This window comes from Phaethon lepturus, unplaced genomic scaffold (genome assembly GCF_000687285.1).
Source record: "Phaethon lepturus isolate BGI_N335 unplaced genomic scaffold, ASM68728v1 scaffold39372, whole genome shotgun sequence".
NCBI classification, from domain to species: Eukaryota; Metazoa; Chordata; class Aves; order Phaethontiformes; family Phaethontidae; genus Phaethon; species Phaethon lepturus.
This window is the reverse complement of record NW_010524804.1, coordinates 25,065-47,089: the sequence shown is the minus strand read 5'-3', so window position 1 is coordinate 47,089 and position 22,025 is coordinate 25,065. Positions and strand designations below refer to the sequence as shown.

Sequence of the window (22,025 nt, the reverse complement as noted above, 5' to 3'; positions counted from 1 at the left end):
AATTAAGTGCCACCGGAAAAGGTCATTAATATGCTACATATCACCTCTTCCAGATAGCTGGCGGAGAGGTTTAACAGCATCAGGCCTGGAAGCTCCCCGCAGAAGCCACCCCAGCATCCCCCCAGTTTCCCCTCAGCACCCCCCCAGTTTCCCCCCATCCCTCTCCCGCAGCACAGACAGCTCAGACACCTGCGTCCACGTTTCAAGTAGAAACTCCTGCGATGCTGGATGAAATGCTTTACAAAGCCACTTCATGCACATCCCTTATTTCCATTAGTTCTGTACGTCTGCTAGGAAACCACAGCTGCCTGTTGAGCGCAGCACATCCTTGGAGAAGCACCATCCTGGTCACTGCCCGGCGCTCCCGGATTTCTCAGGTCCGCACCATCAGTGACAGCAGGGGCTCTAATTACTTACTGTAATTAATTATAGAGAAAACACTTTTATAATCCCTGTATGTTTGCCACGTTCATGAACTGTTTCTTAAGCACGCACTTGCGGCATCTGTAGGGGATGGGATGCTGGACGAACGCCTCCATGACCCACCGTGGCCATTCCCAATCGTGCCACTTCTCTCAGGGGCTGCCTGCCTTGGGGCTGAAGGCAGCCATGCTGCCTCTGCCCGCAAATAAAAAGTCTTGGTGGTATCAGGCTGGTTTTATCACCATTCTTTTGTCTTATCGTTGCACCTCCATACAAAGATCCTGCTGTGCAGAAGGTCAACAAGGACAAAGAGACGTCCTTCCTTTCCTGCGATTACAGAGGAAACCACGAGAGAGGAGTTTTGCACTTACAGCATGAGCAAACAACTCAAATTGCTGTTTTCTTCTGCCTCCCAGAGCACACGGACAAATACTGAGCAGGAAGGGCCTGATCCCCAAGCCACAGATATTTAGCTCTCAGCAGCAACTTGCACCAGTGTCTTCCAGAAATGCCTGAATGTGATGAATTGTTGAGAGACTGAATGAACAGTTAAAAAAAACTCAGCAAAATCAAAAACGTTTCACATAAGACACTTCAGTTGGTTAGTTTATCTGACAAATCTTTTATATAATACTCCAAGCTATGCTAATAAATATCCTGCAATCCAACCTGTCAAAATGGTGATGTCTAAATATGACATCTTCTCCAACACAGATTTTGCTGAGCAGAGCAGGGACATCTGAAACGCTTTCAAGCTCGCTGAGGCTGAAGCCATTCCCAGTTCAACGCCCAGCGCTGCTGCTGGCAGCAAAGCCACCCCCGGGAAACCCCGAATTCACTGCACTGATACATCCCAGCACGAAGTGCCACCATCTCTGCTCTTGCCCAGGGTCTTTATGTGTCTCAAAGAAGCAGCACCGCTTTCCACTGGGCTTGAATCCTTTCCACAGGGTTCAATGGGCGCAGAGAAAGGGCCATTTCCATTCCAGTTTCTCATTTAGCAAGAGAGAAGGTACTTACTGGTGCTTGCTGGGCTACTGTTTTCCCATGGCTAATGTCAACAGAGATCACTGTGTGGACGCAGGGTGCTAAGGACCCTGCACAACCAGGATTATGGGGAGAATGCACCCACCATAAACCTTGGGAGAACTTTCTTTCTTGCATCCTATGATTTTTAATGCCAACCACTTGCTTGCTGCAGTAAGGACCAGGTCTTTAAACACCATCCATCAGGCCTACAGCTCAAACTTTTTTTTATCTGAAAAGGGGTTTAGAGCCACTCTTTTGTCCTAGTGCTGAGAGGTCTTCCCTGTAATTTGTTTCCCTTGGTAGATAGAAAGAAAATGTTTTTAAAATTATGCCACAATCAAATCCCTCCTTCCGCAATTTGATCCGCAGCTAGTGGAGAACAAAGCCTTGCAAGGAAGGGGCTTTCCAGTAAGTAATACTTGGTTAGACATGCAAAAACATCAGTTAAATTGGGACACTCAGTTGGACAACCACTTATGACTGCCAATTTAAACTGATCCAGCGCTCTCCCACTGTGCTGGTATTTATGTTCTCTCAATTGATCAGCAAGCGCCAGGGGCCACGAGCCCGGTTTTTCACACCAGCGGCACCCCGCGAGCACCGGGCTCCTGCTCCTAATGCCTCTTGCCAAATCCACCCACTGCCTGCGCTTGGCTTCGCCTCCAGCTCCAGCAGCAGGAGAGAGGAAGGGGAGGGAGAAGCAGGCGAACATGGTGGTAACAGGCAACAGACCCTGGTTGACGCTGGCAGAGCGGGTCCATTTAACTCACGCCTACCATCGCCAGTGGCCAGAAAGATTATTCTGCACGTAATCCAGCCCCATGCAGGGGCATGCACAGAGCCCAGCTAGCTGTCTGCCTAAAAACCCATCAAACCTCCACCCTCTCGTGGCAAGATAAACCACCGAGGATGAGAGCCAGCTGTCATGTGCAGCGCGGAGCTCGTCCTTCCCGCGAGGCGTCTGCCGCTTTCCGGGATGCTCCGAGATAGTAAGCAACGGAAGCGAAGGCGGATGCTAGCGAGGTGCCTGGGGAAGAAGACTCTTAGGGAAGGAGCGACGGGGAGGGCTCGGGAGAGGACATATGGTGCCTCTCTGATGGGAGTCGCTGCTGTAGCATCTGTTGATATATCTTCCACTGCTGCCAATATAGAAAAGCTTCATATGGCAAAGAGCTCCTCGCAACAAGTGCTTCTGCCCTTCCACCTCCCTCTCTGCAAAGGCTTCTCTCTCATTTGCACTGCAACAGCAGAAAATACACCAGGAAAAAAATAATAGCAGGGAAGGAGGAGGAAGGGTTGCCCTTTTGTAAAATTGGCAAACACACATGTTTTCACTTTATAAGCAAACACTTATCTCCAGTTTCAAGCCAGTCATTTCTTATGCATTACCACACACCCTTGGTTACGGCATGATGCATGTGCTTAGTGATTCAATACGAAGCGCTTCATTTATTTTCTCTTTTGATATTGGGCTTGATTCTGTCAACTATAGCAATTTAGAGAGTTTAATCCCATAAAGGCCTGGGCAGCAGAAGGAAAGTGGAGGTTGAAGGTGTCCAGCTACACTCTGATTACTTCAGCTATCAAACAGCGTGCTGGGCTGCATGGATGCTGCAGTGACCTTTGTCTCACCATGTCGCCAAGTCAACATCCAAGAGAAAGTTTATTTACAAAGGCCAGTTTTAATCCCTCCCCAGCTCACTAAGTTATTCATCACCAAGCCTAAACTACTTCATAATGTCACTGCAATCTATTAAATAATTGTCATCCCACAGGTGTATTTGTTATACTAGAAAGCCCATCTGGGATGCTGAAGGCTTATCTCCACTCAGAGAAGATCAATGCAGAACATAGGCAGAGAAGGGTGAGGGGGATGACCAGGAGAATTGAGAACCTGACAAAATGAACTGAGGATGATATTTACTCTGCCGAATTTTAGGCATCTAATACCTTTTTGGACCAGGCACCATTGGCTTCTTTACTATGACAGAGATTAGCACCTCCACATCATCAACCACAGCTGTCTTCCACATCTGTCACCCTCAGAGAGCCTCTCTTCCTCTCTCCAACAACTGTTGAAATGGCCACCACAGATGAACATAAGGGCAGAGCAAACCACCCCAAGAACCCAGCAACACAGAGGCATGGAAAGGACACAACTGCTCTCTAAGGAGGGGTAATCTGTCAGGACCAATACCACGGTGAGAACCAGGAGGTCTAAGCTGGCCACAGTTAATCTGCAGTTGGTAATGAGGAGCTGAAGCCTAAGATTGTTCTACAGGAGGAAAAAGGGGCAAAAAAAGAAACTATTTTCAAGGGGAAGGCTGGGAAGCTTGAGAAGGGGTCTTCATGACTAGGTCTCAGCGATCTCTGTTTCTGTTCTCAGCTTCTGTGTTTGTAACTCAATCAAGGCTGAAACTGAAAAGATAGACACATTCAACAGAGGAAAACCAAACTCCCTTCTCCAGCTATCACCAGGAGCGTTTCAGGACACGCTGTACTGCTGGCAAGGCATGCAACTTATTGACTCGTCAGTTGGCTCATCGCATGCTTTCACACCAGCGGTTGCGGTAACATCCCGGCACCAACGTTTCCCCGAGCCTAGAGCATCCCCCAGAGCCAAGAGCGCCCAGGTCTGCAGACAGTTGGACAACATTTCCTCGGTTCAACACTGAGAGGTGCCTGATCTGAACCGCCTGGCTGCGAGACTAGCAGAACATATTGGATAAACTCGTCTGCCAGCTACGCTGCCAAGCTATAGTGAGAACAAATTTGAATAATAAAAGCTGGAATAAGAAGATGCCTTGGAGAGAGCGTTGGTATAGTCCTTTCCTAAGCTTCAATTTAAAGCCTCATTTCTATAGCTAATGCAGTCGTAGGGAACATTAGCCTAATTTCTGTCAAGAGAACTTGTCAACGCTGCAGTGTTTAAGATAGACGCTAAGGACTTGTTTTATCTTGCAGATAGATTACTAAGGAAGAAAGTAGTTGTGCCACACTTGGTTCACAGGAAAATAAATTGACATTCTCCCTGGGCCTAATCAGGAGATGCTGTTTTATAACACTGCATGTGCAAGCAGTCTCACATTTATCAGTGCGCACACTGCAGCTGAGATCAGATCCAAATCCACCCGTGGGGTTAGAACCCACAGGGAGGTGCTTTAGATGGGCCATCACTGGAGATGGGCACCCAGGACACAGAGCCTGCCATTTCGCTTCCAGAGATACTCAGTGAGACACTTGGCCCAACTCCTCATGGGTTGGGTCCTTCTACTGATGGTGTTCACCAGCTGAACCACAACCAGCGGACTACGATTTCAGGGCTAAGGGGAGGAAATTGATGGTAGAAGTAGAGAATTGGCTTTGCAGCCTCAGGGGTTCAAGTAGGAGGTCAAAAATCGAATGTGCCTAGCCTGATTTTTAGAGCTGCTCCACAGGCGAGTCAGCAGAAAGCAAAGAAAAGAGAGGCTGTACCCTGCACCTTTGGAAAACAAAAAAAGTTTGCACAGTCCTGCTCCCATCACACCCCACATTAAAGAATTATAACATCCCAAGGAGCCCGGGTGCATTAATACTGGCAGAGCTTCACGCTTCCCGCATGCCAGCCTCAGAGTTGCGTTTGCAACAAGTCCAGGCTAACAACGCTGGTGCCATGGCATAAAAGCTAGTCTGAGACTTGCAGCTTGCTCAGTGCAAAGTTGAAAATGCCCTTTTATTTGCAGTTGTTCCTTGGAAACAACAGCAGAATAACCTTGGCTTTGGAATATAAATCAGCTTGCGGAGGAAGCCTGTGGGAGCACGACCCCTGGGCTGCAGACTCGTGGGCAGGAGAGAGGCTCTGCGCCGCTACGGGTTCTGCACTCGCAGAAGAACTAAATCATTACAACAGCCAGAAGTGTCCCTCGGGAAGGAAATCCTCTCAAAGATAAATCAATAACTCAGAGTAATTTTAGCATGCAGCCAGGAGAATTTACATTGCCAGGAAGGCTGAGAGCTCTGCCACGGAGACAGAGCCACAGCATCATCAAAGGGCCCTGCAGCGGTCCCCTGCGCAAGAGCGCAGGCTCTGGGTATTTACTGCAAAGCCAGGAGCCTGGGCTCTGCCATGCCAGGACCTCTATGGACCCAAAAGAGAACAACAGCAGCAGGGATGTGGTACAGCAAAACTCCCTTGTGACAAACCTACCTTTCCCTGGCTGTGTCCCAGCTGCCCTCCTCCGCAGCAGCATGGCTGCTCTCCGCAGTCGTGGCAGCGCTGGCAAATGCTCTTGGATCTTACAGGGTTAGAGGCGTGCGAATACAAAGCGCGAGTTAAAACAGGCACAGGAGTCCAGGGGGAGTGCTACAGCCACAGCCTTCCACCCCAGCCAGGGTTACAGGGGTTCCCACCAGCCAAACCACCCTCAGAATAAGGCGAGACAGTGATATGCTGCAGCACATGCTGTGATTAATGAGACTGCAATTTACCTAATTATATTAATGCAAAGTACACTTGGACCAATAAGTTCAAGGAAACTAATGACACTTTACAGCACAGTTCAAGACCGAGCAGTAACTCTAGCAGAAAGAAAAAAAAAAAAAGGACCCTAATTATTCAGTAGTTCTTCTCCTCCCAGATTCTCAGGGTCAGCTTGGAGGAGAAGGTGGCTTGAATTATATTTTCATTTCCAGAACATCAACAGAATTGCTAACTAAGTTCCAGCGGCAAGGTCAAAGCCTGCCCATAGTTATACACGCCATCCCCCTCCCGACTGCTGGCTCCAGCCAACAGCAGCACCGCTGGACCCAGGAAGATCTCAGGCTGCCCGCGTCCTCTACGAGCATGTCTAAAACATCCATATGCTGTGCTGCTCCTCCAGAGACACGGTACCAGTGCCTCTGACATTTTTTTTTGCTCTGGTCCCCAGCATGGATGAATAAACTACAGCAAGTAATTCCTTAGAAGGTAAAACTGGCCTCCACAAAGCACATACGTGTCCAGGAGTTGAATTTTACTGAAGATAAGCTTGACAAGCAAACACCCCAATCCAGTTGGCAGCAATTTACCGCATACCCAGACCACCCACATACTGCGCATCGCTGCAACTAAAGCTGGCAGGTCAAGCAACAAACACATCCTTACCTGCCCGGAGAGCCCTGCTCACCACCCTGCTTCACAAGAGCTTGACCCACGTACAAACCCCCCCTGCACAGAAAACTTCTGTTGCTGCTCTTTCTCCTTCATGCTTTTAGGACTTGCCATGTGCACACACACACACCCTCTTTAGCAGGCACTCTTCCGCTGCTGCAGCCCACCTGGAGTAACGGATGCATTTTGGAGCGCCTGTGCTGGCCACAGTTGTGTCACTCCTCACCCTCTCCTTTGGTCCCAACAAGCCCTCAAACGGATCTGCCCATGCTCCATCCATGCTGACATGCTGCACATGGCTATATCTGCAAATCCAACTCTACAGCAGGTACAGACCTCGCCTGTGTTTCCATATTATTTCATTGTGACTTGGACTCTGCACCTCTGAAATGCCAAGATCTGTTAGCAGAGCTGGTCCAAGGGGCAATGTCAGAGCTCATGCCAGCACTGATCCAAAGAGCTGAAGATGCATTATCACCACCCCAAAGAAAACCAGGACAACCTGTTAGGCTCCTACGATGCAGAACACAAAGGTGTCCAAGAAGCCAGGGCAGAGCAACTCTGCAAAGGCTGCACAAAAGAGGAGACTTCACAAGCTTACCTCCGCATCCGATATAAAACCAAAATCAAAACCACAATTAAATGAACTGTCACAAGTTCAGTGTCTCAAGATTGCACTCACAGGCCACAAGCCGGCAAAGCTCTCCTGGTAGCTTCTAGGCTCAGCAGCAGCATCCTGCAAAAAGCCAACTCAGTGATGATCAGGAAGACACATATAAAGTAATCTGTCACATGGCAATCTGCGTGCACCCAAATGTCCTGCAACACAATTAGAAATCAATAGCAAGACGCAGAAATCCTCAACCACATGGCAAAATATAAAGAACACTTGTAATATTGATTTTAAAAGTGCCTCAGAGAAGACAGTTGCGAAGGAGCCTGAGAAAGCAAAGCAAAATGCTGGAATTGAAGCCTTTTTTCCCCTCAAAAAGACATTAATAATGGATATTCAATGCAAGAAGAAAAACTGAAACCCACACCACATTCTCCTGGTAATAACAGCTTTCTGCAAAGCCCAACTATTAATGTAACAGGGACGTCCATCAATCAAGCACGCAGAAAATACTTCGAGAGCTAAAAAAGGAGCAAGCAAACATCTGCTTTTGGCAACTTAAATTTTGCCCTTAAGCTCAAGAAACATAATAAATTACCCAAACGCTGGGCTTGAACTCATTTTCTTCCATCCTGGAGAGCTAAATGATGAGCTCAGGGGTAAAGGTACACAAGCATGCCGCTGTGGTTTGTGCCTGACAAAAAATGGGAGAAAGGGACACAATTTCATTTGGAGACTAAGGAACTCTTGAAAAATGCCGGTGCCGTTCTCAGCACCAAGGCAGCGAGCTCCCGACAGCAAACAAGTTTCAACACCTGCAGAGAAGGGACAGTGAACTATTCTTTGAGCCTTTAGGAACCACCTTTTTGTAATCAAGGAAGGTCTCATGAACCCTGCTCCACCTTCAGCCATCCTCAGCCTGTCCAAGACTGTCCACACGCTGGAGCGGTACCAGGGTGGGATGACAAGACATGCAAACTTGCTCTGAGACAGCAATCACATCCCTCCTCGCTACGGCTCTTCTCCGCCCATTGCCACAGGCTCCCTGCAGGAAGCTGTGGAGATTAAGGCAGGTCTTCGGTGCTTGAGTTTCTCAGTGCTCTCATCAAGAAATGCTTCACATTTTGGGTTCATCCACCCAGACGAGCACTGACTGGGGTGCTAGCAGCAAACCTGAGAAAAGCTGGATTTACAACAAAAAACCCAGCTGCCAAAGAGAGTAATTGGGGTGCCCCTATGCCTCCAATATTTCTTCTTTTTTTAAACACAGTTGGTCAAAACAAGTGCTGGAGATAATGAACAGTATTTACTGATTCAACCAGAAGAAGCTGCAGGCATCGCTGCAACGAAGTCTTAATAAATTCTGAAGAGTGACACTATAAAATGGCATTATGGAAGTCTGTATTTATTGTCTCCCCATGCTTTCTGTATCCAAGGTGCCATGTCACACTTAATAACAGTTTTTCTCCCCGGCTGCCAGTGTTGCAAAACCTGCTTGACACTTGACAAGCTCACAGTTGGGGTTAAGCCCCCAGAAACACACACATCTCCACCAGATATAAAGCTTTGGTGGCATGAACAGGGATAAATGATTAAACCAGCGCTGCCCAGGCGATGCACGGGAGAGTACAGACTGTCTCTTTGTCTTTCAGGTGTGCTGGCTCCACAGGGCTCACTGTGATGCAGCAGGAGAGTATTTTTGTCCCTCCTCTGCTGATGGAAGCTATGCAGACAAGGAGCAGACATTGAAGGAAGGCACCTTCATCCACAGCCACATTTCAGAGCAGAAGCTTGCCAAAAACAGCCACAAAAGCATCACTGCCACACAGTCCCCAGGAGCGCTGCTGGGCCGCACCACAGTCTATGACAGCAGAGCAGCCCCACCAGTGAGCTCCTGCCCGGTGTTGCAGCAAGCTCTGTGCAACACTTCGGGAGGTCCTCATGGAGAATCAGAGGTCTTCCAGTTCCTCATGCCAGAACTGTGGGAAATGTCCCCTTCCAGGATTCCCAGCTCAGCTACCACTGCAAAGTGCACTTCACTGACCCCATATCTGGCTTTTAGACTGTGGATACAATCCTTCTCAAGTGTGGTTTTCATCGAGTGTCTTGTTTTACCTGTTTGTGTAGTATTCCTAAGACTGCAAGAAAATCACCTTTACACTCAGGCTGTACATGGGTAGTGCCTTGGGTTGTGGATGGATACTTGACAAGTATAAAGATGCTACTGTCCCACCCCTGTCTGCATCAGCTGCACTGCGAGGGGACAAAAAAAAAAAAAAATCACATGAACCATCTCTAGTCCACTTCAGAAAAAAAAAAACCTCAAAACCTAACAAAAACCCACACAGCAACCAGTTTATCAAGTATAGCAGAGAGCAAACAGTAAAAATAGCCAGCGTAGGTGGTTTGACCTAACCTGAGGATCTTTGTTGGAGTGATGAAGGAGAGTGAATACATTTCCTCCTCATAAAGCAGTTGCATTAACACCTATGACGGCATAGCTCCATTTGGAAGCTCTTCCTGCTCTCCTGCTTGCCAGCAAAACCAGGCTTTCCCCACAGGCGGCAGGGCGAGGTACACGCTCTCCGCTGTCAGCAGCCTCGCTCTGCTCCTCCTTCAGCACATGTCCTTTCCACTTCAGGATGTCATGCCAAAGTTTGGAGAGCACATGAAGGGATCAAACTGGGTGGAAAGATGATAAAACAGGCTCAGGTGAAAAGTCTTATCTGATCTTGTCTTATCTTCCAGCAAAGGCTCTGGTCCTGTCGGGAACCTTTATCCCAGACTCTGGCTCCTGGCTCCAGCCCTGCTGGGCCTCACAACTGCCCAGCAGCTGGTCTCCATCATCACTTTCTGCTGCCTCTTTTCAGAGAGGTCCCCAGCAACTCTTCTCGTATTTGATCCGTTCACGTTTCAGCTGACGTTAGCAAGTGTCAGCATCACCACCAGGATTTGCAGCTCTCTGTGGAGCCCATCATGAGATGCTCTGCCTTAAGAAAAGGTACTGCCATACAGCGTCACAGACCGGTTGAGGTTGGAAGGCATCTCTGGAGATGACCCTATCCAACCCCTGCTCAAGCGAAGTCACCTCCAGCAGGTTGCCCAAGACTGTGTCCAGTTGGGTTTTAAATGTCTCGTGGGATGGAGACTCCACAACCTCTCTGGTGGAGTTGACCTGCTCGAGTGTCCGATCACCCTACAGTAAAAAAGGTTTTTCTATGTTTAAACAGTTTCTTCTATTTCAGTTCTTGCTGTCGAGGTCCCTCTGAAGGGCAGCACACCCATCGGGTGCAGCAGCCGCTCCTCCCAGCTTTGTTTCGTGTAGTCTGTAAATACCTGCACGATACCTGTAAAAACTTTCACAATTTGCCACCTCGTTACAGCTCCAGTTAATCGAGGTACAGAGAGGTTTAATCATTTTTGCATATTACCGAGTGCAGAACAGTGAGATAACCGTAATTAGTAGCAACCTGGTTAGCAGGCTAAATGATAGTATAATTAATGAAGAACAGGTGGGCTTTGTTTCAAATAAGAAAAGCAGCACATTATATCAAAATGTAAATGCATCTTAAAACACAGTCTCTGTGATAACTTAAAGGTGCTTTTAGAAACACCACCAGACAGCAAACGGAAAGGTTTCGCTTGGGCTGAATGACAAATCCTAAAAATAAAACCTGGTCTGGGGTTAAAATGTAAATTGTTGATTAGATCTATTTATTCACACCCTGCAGTGACAGGAGAGACAGGCAACTTAATGTTTCTTCTTTTACTTTGCAGGATCATAGGCACATTCCTGTTATTGCCATTGCCGCTTGCAAGGTCTTTGCAACCCTGGGAGATCTCCAGCAGAAGAACAGAAGAAATACCAAGTGACAGCCTGCATCCATTAATTCAGTATTCAGATAACATCCTGTTGCAAGCGAATGACCCAAGCAAAACTTCCTGCAGTCTTAAGGAGCAGGCAGAAAATCAGGAGAGAGGAAAAAGAATCTCTGGACTGAAGAAAGATCTTTTGAATCAGACATGTTATCCTTAATTAGAATTTCCAACACCACCACGCTTACTCCTTCCAAAATGTAAACACATAATAAAAAAATTAAACTTGAATATAGTGTTGTAAGAGTTCTTGCAATAAATGGAAATTAGTTCTCCAAAACATCAAGACAGACCTGAGGAGATTACATTTCTTTCCCAAGCTGGTAAAGCAGAGCTGGAAAAACATATATGTATATACACTCACACATATATACACACACACTTATTTTTTAACTCAGAAGCTTCCTTGAGATTCTAAAGGAAGATGTTTCGGTAAAGCAGAGACATTTCTTTCAGTGTGTGTTCAAGTAAGAACAAACGCAAAACAAGCTTCTAGACTTCAAGAAACATCAAATAGCTTTTTTAATTTACATCCCAAACTCACTGCAGATTCTAAAATGAATGGAGGGCAGAGATCAGAGAAAACAACTCACTAAATCAGGACAGCATGATGGATATTCAGAGTTTTCCCCAGAAGAGCAAGGTGCTTTTAAGCCAGAATGGAGAAGGCAGAACATGGCTCTGAAAAGGGGTTGTCGAAAAAAGAGCATCTGTTGCTAGTGTGACTCTATAAATAAATATATGGGGAAAATAAATAAATAAAAATAGCTGCAGCCACATCTGAGTAAGAGCACTAGTTTGCAGGCATGAATTGTGAAGGGCCAGGGTGAAATATTCCTCACAGGAGCCATTTGACTGTGTGCTGACTGCCCCTCAAAAAATCTGACTTTGTGCTCACCCACCTAAATTCATTTTTGTAGAAAATTTAGTAAGTGGGGTCTTGGCGTACATACAGCCCATGGGGGAGACTGCAGGAAGGAACAGCCAGAGCAAAACGGTGGGGAAAAATACCTTCTTCCTAATTATAAAAAGATAACACTGTGAAACTGTGTTTTAGTGATGTACAGGATCTAGACAACACCAAAGAAAAGGAGGGTTTAGCTCCCAGAGCCAGGTGTTTTTTTAACAACTGTCAAACACACACCAGGGACCACAAGCTCCCAGGGCATACAGCCACATACGTGTCTTGGGAAAAGGTTCAGAAATGGTCATTCTGGCCACAGGCTGTATGGCACTGTAGTTCTGCGTGGGCTAAGCAGCACTTCTGCTCCAAGAAATGTTCAATGAAGGCAAGCACTCTGGATGCGGAGCCAGCGATGCTAAAGGATGGATATGGAAGGAACTGAAAAGATGGTGCATCCCTGTGGGGACAAGGCAGACCACCTGCATCCATCACAGCCAACCTCAGCCAGCAAATGAGATAAAATACAGGAAAGCAGCCTGAAAACACAATGTCTGCATTATATTAATAGGTCAAAGATTAATTTATGAAATTACATAATAAAATTGCAAATGTAGAAAAACAAAATCAACTCTGCAGGAAGGCCCGATCTCTAGAGCTAACTGATAACCTCTCCAAGGGCGCATGGTCAAACACGTCCTGCAGCCCCACGAGCTACAGTGCTCTGCCATCATGCCACAGCCTGGGAAAATAATTCCCAAACCAGGAAAACAGTTGCTCTGGGAGCCTTCTGTCACCCAAGGAGAGAGAAGGATGGCCTCACAAGGGGATCAGGAGGTCCTGAGCTCTGCTGGCACAAGGAGGCTTCCCTTGCAGCAGCCTCTCCACCGAACGGCTGCAGCGGGCGCCGGATGATTTGTCTCATCATCATATGTCTGATCCAGCATCCATGATGGTGCTTTGGTGAATTCAAACGCTTTCATGGCCACTAAGCAACCTCCAGGGTTTCACGGGGATAGAGGTCCGACCTGTGACTAAATAAGCATGTGTTGCAATGCTTGGAAGGCTCATCTCGCAAAACAACATCAGGCACCTGGAGTGTAAGGGAGTTGCTCTGATTATGTTTGGTCAAACCCACAGAACCATTTAAGTGACCCTGGAACCCAAGTCACACTTTTTAAAAAACGCTTTCCTGTAACACCTGATACAACTGTGGGAGCCAAGGTCCTGGTTTGGCTTGCTTGCTCTGGAAGGAAGATGGGAGATACTCAGACTGGAAATTCAAGATAACCAAGGCTTGATGCACTCCCAAAATATTTTCCAGGAGAGAAAACATTTTTCTTCCAAAGCACTGTTACAAGCTTGAAATAAATGCGCAGACTGTGAGATAAAGACAGAGATAAAAATAGGCCCGTTATTAAATACCTCTCCTTTAATGAGGTTCATCTTTCTAAACAGTCACATGAAGGTTATTAATGTTACTACAGAAAATATAGCATGCTTGCACATAAAACCATAGCAAGATATTCCTCATCACCCAGCACACATTTAAGCATCTCTTAGCAGCTCACATGCTCATAGCATCCCTGGTTTGGCAGAAAGAAGATAAAAGAGAGAGATGAGAGATGTCCTCTCTGGGAAACAGTCTCCCTCCTTTCAAAGCACTTCTTCTGCTCCAAACAATGTAAATTTAACCATGTGAATGATTCCCACTGCTTACATCTACTACACAGCCGATACACTTAATCTCTTCACCAATGCTACACTTACATTATAACAATACCAGTTAGAGCATCATTAAAGCTAAGTTCAAAAATATTTTGAAAAATGCAGCCTAGCTTCCTCTCATTGCACAAAAAAAGACGCTTGACTCTCAAACACCTCCATCATCTAGTTCACAACCAGTTTATAACTAACCTGTAAAGACTGTGGGGCATGGAGTCATACACACAGCTAGCAGGAGTCATGGAATGTCTCACGTGAAAGTACATCATTACGCCCTTGTTTCAGTTATGCCTCACATCCAAGCCCATGGCTATGTGTTAGAGAAGCTGCAAACTTTTATCTCGGCTGCTCAGAAGCGCAATTAGTTTTTGGCGGTACATGCATCACCGCAGAAGACTTTGTATAATCGACTTACTTAATGAAACCAGTAACACCATAGCCAGTAAGGGACAGCATTCACCCTGATTCACCAAAAGCCCATCTCAGCCCCGATCTGCTCCTAAACCTGAGCAATCCAAGTAGCAAATTTTGAGGGGTTTTTCTCACCAAAACTGCTGCTGCCAGGATACCAGCAGTTCTTGAAGTGACTGAAAACAACTGGAACTTTTATCTGGGTTTGGTGGGGAGGAAAAATTGGCTCCTGGTTCACTTCACCAATACTAAACCCGACACCCTCACAGACATGCTGGGAAAACAACAGCTACAAAACTTCCCAGGTGGTGGAGAAGCAGATAGGAAAGACAGGAAAATAACCCTGTGAGCCAGACCGGTCCCTGGCCACACTGAACATGCTCCACTGAACGGCAGCTTCCCACCTGGCCCACCGCTCCGAGCTGTGCTGCACTGGGACCGGGCACTGCCACCAACTCCTGCGACTCAGCTTAATTAAAACCTGCAAGTTAAGTGTGGAGCCCATTTCTGCCCAGTTCCAGGAATTATTTAGTACCAGGAGCTATACAGTTCTAAGGTCTCACATTATTAAAATTTAAATATATATATACTGCATTTACAACATGCTATGAAATATATAATCAAAACTGCATTACTACACTTGTCAAATTAGAGGAGGAGAGTCTTTTTTGTAACGTGGGAGTCTTTTTTTTATGTGCACATTCAGTCACTGGCCTGTAAATTTCTGTTATTTGCTACGTTTTCCCATTTCTTAGTGTGAATGACAAAGGGTCTGCAGCTCTGTCCTCTCCTGGAAAAGGTCAGTTTTGTGCCTAAGGGCCCAGCCCACTAACACTCACAACTGTTTCATGAGTGTTTTGACTATACGGTCCAAGGCTACGACACTCCCAGCATCACCTACACCAGCATCTTGTCGGGATGCTGGCAGCAGCTCACAGCGCCAGGGCCAGCCAGCCCGTGTCCGCCCTGCAGCCGGGAAGCCGTCCTGCTCACCCCGCAGTGCTCACCATGCAGCCCTTGTCTACACATTGAAGAGACAGCTTGACAAGGACCAGGTGTGCATCCCCAGTGGGAGCCCTCTGACTTTCCAGCTCCAGGAACCTGCCGGTAAAGAAAGTCCAAGCGGATAATGCAGAGCAAGGCTGGAGACAGGTAACAGCACTGCCCTCATCTGCACAGCTGAGTCGGAGGGAAAGACGCTCGTACAGACAGTATTGCCACGTCCAAAAGCTGGCATCCTTCAAACACACCCTACTCAAATAGAGGTTTGAGATACCTCCTGACTGCACACTCTCCGAGCATCTCTCGAGCAGTCCCAATCCTGCCCTCTTACCAACAACAGGCAGGGAAACTCTGCTATCCCTCTTACATGCAGCAGGAGTAAGGCACAGAGAATTTGCTCTATTTTACATGTCTGCCCTCCAGTGCCCCACACCAGAGCCAGAAGCAGCATGTGAAGCTTCAGCCCTCACACTTTTGCCAGAGAAGACTTTCAGTGTAAGGAGGAATTAAGCACAAGCATTAGGGAGAGCTGTGACACCAAGGTGAGAAGTCAAAGAAAGCCCATGCAGGCGGGGAAGCTGAGAGAGGAGGACATGAAGGCACACAGTAATAAACAGGAGGACAGGCACAAGATACATTTAACATATCAAAAGCCTCGTATGTGAGAGGTCAGATGGAAAACAAGCAGAGGGAGAGCTACTAGTGGCCATAACTCTACCTCCGAGCACTGAATGTTTGCAATTGTTCTCGAGACTGCCCGGGCTTTCCTATCAGTTGTAATCACCCTGCAGTTCTCGCTGTTGCTAGCCAGAGAAGATTACAATAATTCCACAGTCAAGATTTTCCCCCCCCCCCCCCCCTTCTGCACATCAGTAACAAGTTATTTTATTAAAAAAACCTGGACAATAAGCATTTCATCTGGAATAAATGAGGTTTTTAAAATCCCATTTGTCTTCCCTCTTCACGCAAATCTGTGTTGATCTGATGACGCTCCTATTTCCTGGATTACATCCGTCAAGCTTTGCAAAAATAAGCATACCCTGGTGGTTTAGTGCCACATTTCACAGCCCTCTCTTGCCCGTGCTGACATAAATATTTCAGAGACCTGCACACAACTGTTTGAGTTAGGTCTAGGTCACCCAGAAGGCAACGGTTCGGACAGATTCATTAATTCAGCAAAGCAATTAGCAGGAGCCGGTGCAGCTCAAGACATCCTGGTGAACGGCAGGAGGAAGATACCCACTGAAAAGGTTTAAGGAAATCCTCGCCGGCCACCACATCACCCACATGGGCTGGGGGCAGGCCCTGGCACAGGACTCCTGAGCCAAAGGGATCCCTCCTGCCATTACCTTCTCCTCCCAGCTTTAAAAAACTTCTTTTTGGCTTATAGCAGTGCTGGCCCATTCGGCCACTGAAATCTCTTGAAAGACAAAGATTGGCAATGAAACTGGACTGAGTTATTCCCCATCCAGAGTCCTGCTCCTTCTAGCAACACCACAGCAAGTCCTTCAAAGCAGCTTCTGAAATTATCTCCCCAACACGAACGTTTTCTTCGAGAACTGTGTTCCCATATGCGCAAAACCTTGTTTGTGCACCAAATGAGACAGGGGAAGACCTGAGACGAGTACGAACAGCAAAGATAGCTACTGACAGAGAAAGCAGCCCGAGGACCCTTGGAAGCTTCACCCACAAGACATTTAAATGCTAAGCAATGTATCATCAGCTCCCCGCTGAACGTAAGATGGTTTCATCTTTGCAGAAGCAGCAACAACAGCGTGCTCACATCAACTTCGCTCTGGCAGTTTGATCAACAGCGGCAGTCATGGCTTCTTATTTTTTAACTGCAATATAATTAGGCACTTAGGAAAATGACTCTGGACAGTAGAAACGCTACAGAGTAACTGCAGGTATCAGCACAGAGCTCTGCAAGCCAGAAGTTTAACCACAACTAAAGGTACAGGCCAGCTGAGCCCTTGTCTCGCATGCTCTGCCCGGCTAGATACTGAGAGAGAGCCAATGCTGCAACATTTCAGTCACCAGTGCAAGAGTTTGCGCCATTTCTCCGGCCTGCAGGGAGCTGCTCTGGACCAAGGAAGTTTTTCTGTGCCCCACTGCTGGCTCCTCTCAAACGGAAAGCATTCAGAGTAGATTGCACATATTTTGATATTTCGGGAAGATGAGGCTCTAGCTTGGCCCACCTGGATTTGGAAACTGGGCACGTTAATTCCCAACTTCAAACTGTCAGCTGAGAAACTTGCCAGCATCAGGGAGCAGGAAAGTGCTGCTGCCACAGAGGTGGGCAGAGCCTGTCTGCAGCCCGGGCTCCCACAGCACTGGTCACTGCTAAGGAGATGACGAGTAAACCCCTTTTTCCTTCCCTGTTAAACTGCTGCCTCTTACATTCCTTTTCTTAATCTTCACAGCAATGTCTTCTCAGAGGAGCCACTTCTGACCCTAACGTTGGGTGGAAAATCTGCTGCTCGGTGATGTGATTAAATGGTCAGAGCAACCTGACTTTCAGCATTCCTGGTGATGATTGACAGAGGGAAACAAAGTGCCCAAATAACAAAAGTAGGTAATTCCCAGGAAATGAAGCATTCATGTGCTCTAGGATGTTGCGTGGCAGATTTGAGGTCACCTGGAAACGTGGAAGAAATGCTTTTATATACAGAATCCCCAAGAAAACTGTCAAATTGACGAAGAACACCATCAACACCATCCAATCCTTCCATTCATCTCTGCCATCCCAAAGACTAAGGATCAGCCTTTGGTTGCCATAACCATCAGGCAAGATCACCTTGAAAAGCGGTAGGGTGTTGGTGTGTGCTGACAGAGTCACCTCCATGTAGAGCGGCAACAAAAGCAGGTCACCTCTACTATGTTTCTCCAGAGAGCTTCCAACTCACAAGGGTACCTGGTAAAAACGCAGTCAGAAAGGAAAAAAGACATCAGAGGAAGCACAACTTCAAAAAAATTCTGCGCTTGTGGAGGAACAGATGTGTGACCATGAGAAATGATCTGACCACGGGCGTGAACATCCAGAGGACATTGCAATCCCCCTCGTTTAAACCCAAATAGCCTGCAAGTTCCTATGGATGCCAACCAAGAACAGAGCGAAAAGCCCTGCAGATGTCTTCATCGTTTCCTCAGATGATACCAAAAAAAGTAAAATAATGGAGGCACTGGGAGACTTTCCAAGGCGCACACATCCTTTCTGTCTAACCCAGCCACGCTTGGTGCACTATTTAGTGCCAAGTGAGAAAGAAGCGATGCCTAACAAAGTGTTAAAGGACTTTGTGAAGTCTCATCAACCTTCCCACAGCCTGTCACCTTCCCAGCTGGTTGGCAGAAGAGACAACTGATCTCCTTGCTCCCAGATCACAGGCGGCAGAGCTCTTAGGGTAACTGTCTCTCTGTGTTTGCATCCAGCTATCTCCAGCAGCTTGAAGCGTGCTCAACGTGCAAGAAAGCATTTGATCAAAATCCGGCTCACACGGTAGGCAGCGAAGGAACAACCGCACAAAGCAGCGTCACATATACAGTAACAATTGAATCTGGTGGAGGGATTTGACAGGTTACAGGTTGATGACACTGCTGCAGTCTCGGTGGAAATGTGGTTTGATGCAATTAGCAACAGGGAACTAGAAAAACAGCAGAGTAAAACTGGAAATACATGTATAAAAGATGAGCAGCTGTAGGACTGGACAGAAGTGTCAAAATCCTCTGTTGAGCTCAGAACAGGAACGAGATGAAACAAGAGTGCAGTTGGGAGAAATGCAACTCTGAGCTCCCCTCCACTATGCAAAATTAAAGATCCAAATTTCAAATCAAAACATTTGCTTCCCCAGGAGCGACTGGCCCCATTTGCTGCAGGGATACAACAGAAGATGGTGTGGGGGCATCCCGGAGAGACGGGCAGCAGAAAGCAAACTGCTGAGCACGGTGCTGCAGTTCACTTTGGTCCGTGCTGGGCTAACGCCAGCCAGCTAGGACTCCGCTTGGCTACGCGCAAGTGAAATCACATCGGAAAACGTGGGAAGATGCAGAACCACCGGATTAGACATGCTGCCAACACGTGCACCTCTGCTAAAGGACTGAAGGGCACATCCCTCGCACATCCACGCTGGCTGCTTCCCTCGTCCTGGGGGTGAACACTCTCCCCAGCACAGACCAGGGCTAGCAAGGGGGAAACCCTCAAGGTCAGAGGCCACAAGGATGGGCTTGTGGAGGCAGCAGGTTCCCTTGTTTTGGTAATACATGTACTTCGGGTAATACCTGTGCTAAAAGTGCAAGTCACAGTCCATGCACAGGATTTCACTTCAAAGAAACCCACAGGAGACAAAAACCCAGGCTGGCACCGGGAAACCAAGGAAGACTCCTCTTTCTGACATGTTTCTATCCAAATCTGCATGCACACCTGGAATGAGGATCCGTAGCCACCAGACAATGAAACAGGACACCATTTAAGCCTTTCACAAAAGTAACTAAAATTTTTCTCCTCTGTGAATGCTGACAAGCTCCCCACTTCCACAAGCCCTTCACTGCACATGCCTAACATGGAATTGCTATAAAAAAAACGTGCAGCAAGACACCCGAGCAATGGAGAAGGTGCTTCTGAACAAAACCAGCAACGATGTTTATAATGACTGCAAGTATATACATATTCTGCTTCAACAAGGGTAGTGGGGATCCGCCAGTCTGAATACTAAGCAGGGACACCACACACCTTCCATACATAATAGTACAAAAATGGAATATAAGTATATATTGCAGCTCTGTGAAATCTAGGGGCTTTTGCTAGACGTTTATGTTATACAAAGATTTACATTTGGGAAAGTCATTCTGCTATATCTGGCAGAAATTTCAAGACAAATGGATCCCATGTTTATTCATTCAATAATAATACTGAGCACAGGATAAAGCTCTTTTAAATTCAGAGCACTTTATAAAAATTAATTACTACTTAGTTCACCCTTCTGAGGTGGGAAGGTATTACACCTGCATATACATGAGGACACCAAAGCACAAGTGGATTAAATACCTTGTCCAAGACCCCAGAGGCAGGCTTACTGATCATCCTAATCGCTGAAAAATGTGTGCACACATGCATCTGTGTGTGTGTTTAAATGGGCTTATCCTCTCCAGAGCCTTTCCCAGCACACAGGTTTTTGCAGCGAAGCCAGCCTGCTCAGTTGGTGTTTTCTCACCATACGTGTCCCACACACATCTAATAAAAGATACCAAGCCAAAAAAAGGGGAAGAGATTTTTTTTGTGGGATGTACGAATAGGGATAAAAGCTGGATTTCAAACAGCCAAGAACAGAAAAACCCATTGTTAAAAAGCTGTGTAGTGTTACATTGACGATCCTTAATCAGATTGCCACTGAGCAGCATTTCACCAGCCCACACCGGCGCACAGCAGACCTGGGATACCGCATGGCAGCAAATGTTATAAAATCTGTCCCTTGACAAGTGTACAAAGAGAGAAAGGGCTTTTGAGCTAGTGACAGAGACACATCAGCACCTGCAATGTGACTGGCAGCCCACTCGACCTGCTCCAGAACTGAAAGCACTTCAGCAACCGCTCCCATTGCCAGCCAGTTCGGTGATGGTGGGCTGTGCTGGGCCACTGGGCCCGTACCTCTTTGTCTGAACACCGGCGAAGGAATATATTGTCATGGGAACAAACAAGTATTTTGAGTTTCTGCAAGGCGTCTGTCAGTGCTGTCAGGTGGGGTTTCAGAGGGACGCTATAATTAGTCATCGGCGTGTTACCTGGACGGATGGTTTGCCACTGATGTGTGGGGTAAAACACTTCCAGGTCTTCAGGATCAGCATCATCTTCTGTCATCAGCTCTTTCCCGCTGTCATCTTTTATGTCGCTCTCTTCTATTTTTGTAAGGGCAAACTCCTTTTGGATAGAAGAGATTCAGCTCATTAGCAATTGCATCTGGGTAATTTAGTGCCGGCTGAGAATACAAAATTTTTTCCCTCGCCAGCAGATTTTTTTTTTTTTTGACATCCGAGATTCTTTCCACATGGTTAAATTTAGATTTAAAGTATATTAAAGGTTAAACATGCATAACTAGCATGACATTTGTGCTGAACAAAGCAACGCAGTTTATTTCCTATTCCAGTGCAGGCTGCAGGTTTAAAACAAGCTTTTGCAGAGCCTCACCTGTATTACAGTCAGAGCCAGAAGCCCTGACTATTATTAGGGTTGTGTAACGTCGTAAGACCCTGTTTTCCCTTGCCTAAAAATATGTCAAACTTAACTTTTTCAGCTGAAATTTTCCACGCGAGTGGAACGCCTCAAGCATTGGTTTTTGGTGGTTTTTTTCTTAAATGCACTTATTTCAGGCGTGGAGAAGATTTCAGCTAAAATAGTTCAGCTATTTCCAAAATAGGACACAGGGAAAACACATCGAATTGCCCACACGATAAAACCACGAGCATCCTTTTCTCCACCCATTCCCAGTGTCCTCCAAGTCTTTTAAAACAATGAGGCAGCAATTTAATCACCACCTACACTGCAAGAGCAGCACGCGAATGGCAGAGGTGTGGTAGATCATTTAGCACGAGCCATATGACATTACGCAAAGGAAAAAATGAGGAGGAAAAGCAGGAAAAAAAAATCCTTGCAGCGAGGGAAACCTCGCTGTTCACTGGCAAGTCTCCCTAGAGAGCTGGTGGGAGTCATGTAAAACTGCAATGGATAAAATCGCTGCGAGTGTGTAGTCAGTAACAACCTCGTACTATCTCACACCAGGCTATTAGCTGCTCAGGAAGCAGGTCTGTGCTATTCTGGTTTTCACAGGAACAGATAAGCTGGTCCAAACTAATCGTTCAGACAGCTTACTTTCTGCTGCAAAGAGTATTATCAGGTTCTGATATCGCCAAGAACACCACCACTGAAT

At 46.8% G+C, this 22,025-nt stretch overlaps 1 protein-coding gene across 1 annotated transcript in view; it reads right to left on the bottom strand.

Annotated features, from left to right (window-relative positions):
* The window catches only part of LOC104617285 (nucleotide exchange factor SIL1-like), a gene marked incomplete at its 3' end in the record, with an annotated part of 40,293 nt that overhangs the window by 15,911 nt on the left and 2,357 nt on the right, over window positions 1-22,025 (bottom strand). Inside the window, exon 2 of the mRNA XM_010282555.1 lies at window positions 20,884-21,019. Coding sequence (XP_010280857.1) covers window positions 20,884-21,019 — 136 coding nt within the window. The remainder of the gene's footprint in view (window positions 1-20,883; window positions 21,020-22,025) is intronic.